Genomic DNA, 5,096 nt, shown 5'->3' on the forward strand with positions numbered 1-5,096 from the left:
CGGCGCGGGGACCCTGTCCCAGAGCTACCAGTATGAGGTGTGTCTGAGGGGAGGATCTGGGACCAATGAGTTCAAGTTCCTCAAACCCATTTTCCCCAACTTCGTGGGTGAAGGGGCTGATAGGGGCACGGAGGAAAACTCTCACTTGAGAAATCATTTTGGGTTCAGTTAGGCATCTGACTTTAAGAGGAGATAAATGGTAATATTAACTAATGCATTATTAGTTCCTAACTGGTTCATTCACATAAAGAGCTACATTTTCATACATTAACAATTATTGTATTTACAGTTATTTCAGCTTGTTGAAGTATTTTACATTCTGAATCTCCAGGTGTTTGTTGTTTTTGCTGTAGTAGTTTTTAGCCAAGTCACATTTTGCATGTTCATACAATAGTGGAGAAATGGTGTTTCTCAGTTTAGGGGGTCAGGAAATATTTTCAGATTCCTGATGTTTGAGCTTGTTCACTGATAGCTTCTTAGGACCACAAGAATTGTATTTTTTTATTATCAGCATAATTTCCTGTAACTGGTGGCTTTCAGTTTTTAAAATACTTCTCATTTATACAACAATTTTTGTTACCTTGGAAATGGTTGGATTTCTCTAATGTTGTTTTGAGAACACTATAATCTTTCCTCAAAGGAACTAGTATTTTATGTGGATGTTTTCTAAGTTGAGTATTTTCTTTAAAAATTAGTATCTTTGAGGGGCGCCTGCGAGGCTCAGTCGGTTAAGCCTCTGCCTTCGGGTCAGGTCATGATCTCAGGGTCCTAGGATTGAGCCCCACATCAGGCTCTCTTCTCAGTGGGGAGCCTGCTTCCCCCTCTCTGCCTGCCTCTTTGCCTACTTGTGATCTCTCTGTGTCAAATAAATAAAATAAAATCTTAAAAAAATAAAGTTTCATTTCAGGAGTGCTCAAAAATTAAAAAAAAGAATTCAATCCCTGTTAAATAGAAAAAGTAGAAAAGATATTAGTAGACTGGTGATTACTTTTTCATAACAAATGGCTTGGGTATGTAAATTACGATTCTCATTCTTTTAATATATATATATATATATAATATAGTCACATGATTCAAATACATTCAATGTGAACAGAAAACAAAGTATTTTTTTTTCTTTTTCAAATTTTTATTTAAAGTCTAGTTAGTTGGGGAGCCTGGGTGGCTCAGTGGGTTAAGCCTTTGCCTTCAGTTCAGGTCATGATCTCAGACCCTACATTAGGCTCTTTGCTCAGTGGGAAGCCTGCTTCCTCCTCTATCTCTGCCTGCTGCTCTGCCTACATGTGATCTCTCTCTGTGTCAAATAAATAAATACAATCTTAAAAAAATTAAGTCTAGTTAATTAACATACAATATTGTTTTTTGAAGAATTTAGTGATTCATCACTTACATATAACACCCAGTGCTCATCATAACAAGTGCCATCCTTAATGCCCATCTCCCATTTAACCTATCCCTCACCCACCTCCTCTATCATGACGAGACTTTTATGGTTTGTTTCCCTCTCTTTTCCCTCTCTCATATGTTCATCTGTTTTGTTTCTTAAATTCCATATATGAGAGAAATCATATGGTATTTGTCTTTTTCTGACTTATTTCACTTAGAATAATACACTCTAGCTCCATCCACATCGTTGCAAATGGCAAGAATTCATTCTTTTTGATGACTGAGTAATAGTCCACTCTAAATATAGCCTACATCTTCTTTATCCATTCATCAGCTGATGCACATTTGGGCTCATTCCATAGTTTGCCTATTGATGATACAAACACTGCAGGCATGTACCTCTTCAAAACTATATTTTTGTATGCTTTGGGTAAATGCCAGTAGTGCAGTGGTGGACCCAAGGGTAGTTCTATTTTTAACTTTTTGAGGAAACTCCATACTGGAAAACATGGGAAATTAACATCAGTATTTCAGCACTCAAATAATTTTTAAGTCAATATCCTTAAAATATTTCTATGAATGCATACAAGAATAAGTTAATAAGTGAAAATGATTTCATAAAATGAATCTGTAATAAATTGGTAGATTCATAGTTAAAACTGTCATGTTTTACTTGAATGTAGTAAAGCAAAATTATATGAAACTATAGATCTTGCTTAAGCTTAGATAAATAATTCCTATAAGGTAAAAAAAAAAAAAACAAGAATTGATGCATATTAAGATATTAGCATCAGTTAACTGCTTGCTTAAAAATGAGCAAAGAGGGGCCCCTGGGTGACCCAGTGGATTAAGCCTCTGCCTTCAGCTCCAGTCATGATCTCAGGGTCCTGGGATTGAGCTCTGGAATTGAGTCCCCCATCGCATTGGGCTCTCTGCTCACTGGGGAGCCTGCTTCCCCCACTCTCTCTGCCTACTTGTAATCTCTCTCTCTCTGTCAAATAAATAAAAATCTTTTTTAAAAATGAGGAAAGAAACATTCTTAGACATCCTCCATCCTCTCTTCACCTCACTTTATGCTTTTTGTTATATATAATACTTTATCAATGTTTATAGTATTTACAGTGTATTTTAAAGGATAATCCTCATAATTGTTTAGACCTTTTATTTTTGTAAAGTTTTTATTAATTTGAGAGAGAGACAGCACAAGCAGGGGGAGCGGCAGAGGAAGAGGGAAGGAGAAGCAGGCTCCTCACTGAGCAGGGAGCCCTACAGGGTGCTCCATCCCAAGATCCCAGGATCATGACCCTAGCTGTAGGCAGACACTTACCGGACTGAGCCCCTAGACCTTTTACATTTTAAAGTCAGTGTACCTTTTCAGTCTGTTTATGCAAGTGTTTAAGTATGTCATTTATTTAATTATGTATGGTAAACATAATTGGTTTTTAAATCTGAAGTTTTAAAAGCTGAAGTTTGTGTGGGTTTGTTTCTGCTGTATTATTCTCGTGCATGTTATCTTTGTTTCTTTGTGTGACTCATATGGTTGACTGCCCTTGAACTTTTATTTGTAGGATGTCCTCAAAGCCTAGGTTGCTTGTTTCATTCTTCATAATGTATTTTCATTGGTTTCAGCTAGGACCCTTGAATTGCTATAAATTAGTAGGGAACCACTGCAAACTAAGGTTGATGTTTCTCACAACTCAACATATGCATATCGAAAATGTAAACACACATGAGGACCAATCTGTAGCTACAGTTTCTCAGACATCTTTTCTTTTTCTTTTGCTCTACTTGACATCAGGGGGGCTTCTATATATTTTCCTGGAGTTGGGGAGAGAGAGCATCTTTATGTTTCTTAATATATACTGTATAAACATTTATAAATGTGTGTATATGTGTGTGTGTGTGGGTGGGTGGGTGGGTGTAGCCCTGGGGTATCCCTTAAAATGGAGAGGATCTTTGTATAATATGCAGCAGTGAAATATTCAGAGGGAAAAACCAATGTAAACTACTAACATTACCTTGACCATTTGAGGGAAAAGATGTAATAAAACAGCAAAGACCCTTGGGGGTAAGAAAAAAAAAAAATCACTCCTGTTGCAATTCCTTTAACCGGCCATCTTTTTGTTCTATTCTTGAAAACGTGAATAACACCCACAAAACGCAAGGTGGCACTGCTGGCTAAAAAGAGGGGGGAAACACCCGCACAAAGAACGTTACAAATTACAATGTTCAGAGGAAAAGCTGGCCAGACGAGAAAAGTAGAGGAAAGGAGACGCTGGTGATGGGGTTAGGAAAAAGTGGGACTCCTCCCCACCACCATTGCTATTATCCAGCTCATTTCTAAGGATTCGGTTTCTGCCATTTCTGAGAGCTGCTTGAGGCCGAGTGAACGTGGTTTTGAAAGATTGCTTAAACAAAGAATGGAGGCCAGAGTGGTGCACGCATTGCAGAAAAGGCAAGTGTTACTTCTTTGTGTGTTTCTGGGAGTGTCTTGGGCTGGCGCAGAACCTCTTCGGTATTTTGTGGCAGAGGAAACGGAGAGAGGGACCTTTCTGGCCAACCTAGCAATTGATCTGGGGTTAGGGGCAGGGGAACTGTCAGCTCGGGGATCTAGAATTGTTTCAGATGAGACCACAGGATTTTTACTCCTCAATCCGCTTACTGGTGACTTACTTCTAAATGAGAAATTAGACCGGGAGGAACTGTGTGGCCCCACAGAGCCATGTGTGTTGCCTTTCCAGTTGTTACTTGAAAAGCCTTTTCAGATTTTCCGTGCTGAACTATGGGTCAGAGACATCAACGATCATTCTCCAGTATTTCTAGATAGAGAGATTACCTTGAACATATTAGAAAGTACCACTCCAGGGGCAACATTTCTCCTAGAAAGTGCACAGGATTCAGATGTTGGAATCAACAACCTGAGAAACTACACCATCAGCTCCAATGTTTATTTCCATATTAATGTCCATGATGATGGGGAAGGGAATGTTTATTCCGAATTGGTACTGGATAAAGTGCTGGATCGTGAAGAGGTTCCTGAGCTGCGTTTAACCCTCACCGCCTTGGATGGCGGCTCTCCGCCCAGATCCGGAACCACCCTCATACACATCCTGGTTTTGGACATAAATGACAACATCCCTGAATTTGTAGAGTCGCTTTACAAGGTCCAGGTGCCTGAGAACAGCCCTGTTGGTTCCCTGATTGTCACTGTGTCAGCTAGAGATTTAGATACTGGAAGTAATGGAGAAATCGTCTATGCATTTTTTTATGCTACTGAAAGGACTCTCAAAACGTTTCGAATCAATTCAACATCTGGCAATCTTCATCTTAAAGCCGAATTGAACTATGAGGCAATACAAACTTATACATTAACTATTCAGGCCAAAGATGGTGGAGGGCTTTCTGGAAAATGTACTGTAGTGGTCCATGTAACAGATATAAACGATAATCCACCAGAACTGCTCATGTCATCACTTACTAGCCCAATCGCAGAAAACTCACCAGAGACAGTAGTCGCTGTTTTTAGGATTAGAGACAGAGATTCAGGGAACAATGCAAAGATGGTGTGCTCCATCCAAGACCATCTCCCCTTTGTCCTGAAGCCATCAGTAGAGAATTTCTACACCTTGGTAACAGAGAGACCCCTCGACAGAGAGAGTCAGGCCGAGTACAACATCACCATCACCGTCACCGACCTGGGGACCCCCAGG

The 5,096-nt window shown here is 39.5% G+C and overlaps 1 protein-coding gene across 1 annotated transcript; it reads left to right on the forward strand.

Annotated features, from left to right (window-relative positions):
* Positions 1-3,604: 3,604 nt before the first annotated feature.
* PCDHB7 (protocadherin beta 7) lies at positions 3,605-5,090 on the forward strand (the record flags this gene model as incomplete). Its single annotated transcript, XM_059387398.1, has 1 exon — positions 3,605-5,090. A coding segment is annotated over exon 1 (1,284 nt), but the record flags the coding sequence as incomplete, so codon positions are not given.
* Between the last annotated feature and the right edge of the window lie 6 nt (positions 5,091-5,096).

Source organism: Mustela nigripes, unplaced genomic scaffold (assembly GCF_022355385.1).
Source record: "Mustela nigripes isolate SB6536 unplaced genomic scaffold, MUSNIG.SB6536 HiC_scaffold_2131, whole genome shotgun sequence".
NCBI classification, from domain to species: domain Eukaryota; kingdom Metazoa; phylum Chordata; class Mammalia; order Carnivora; family Mustelidae; genus Mustela; species Mustela nigripes.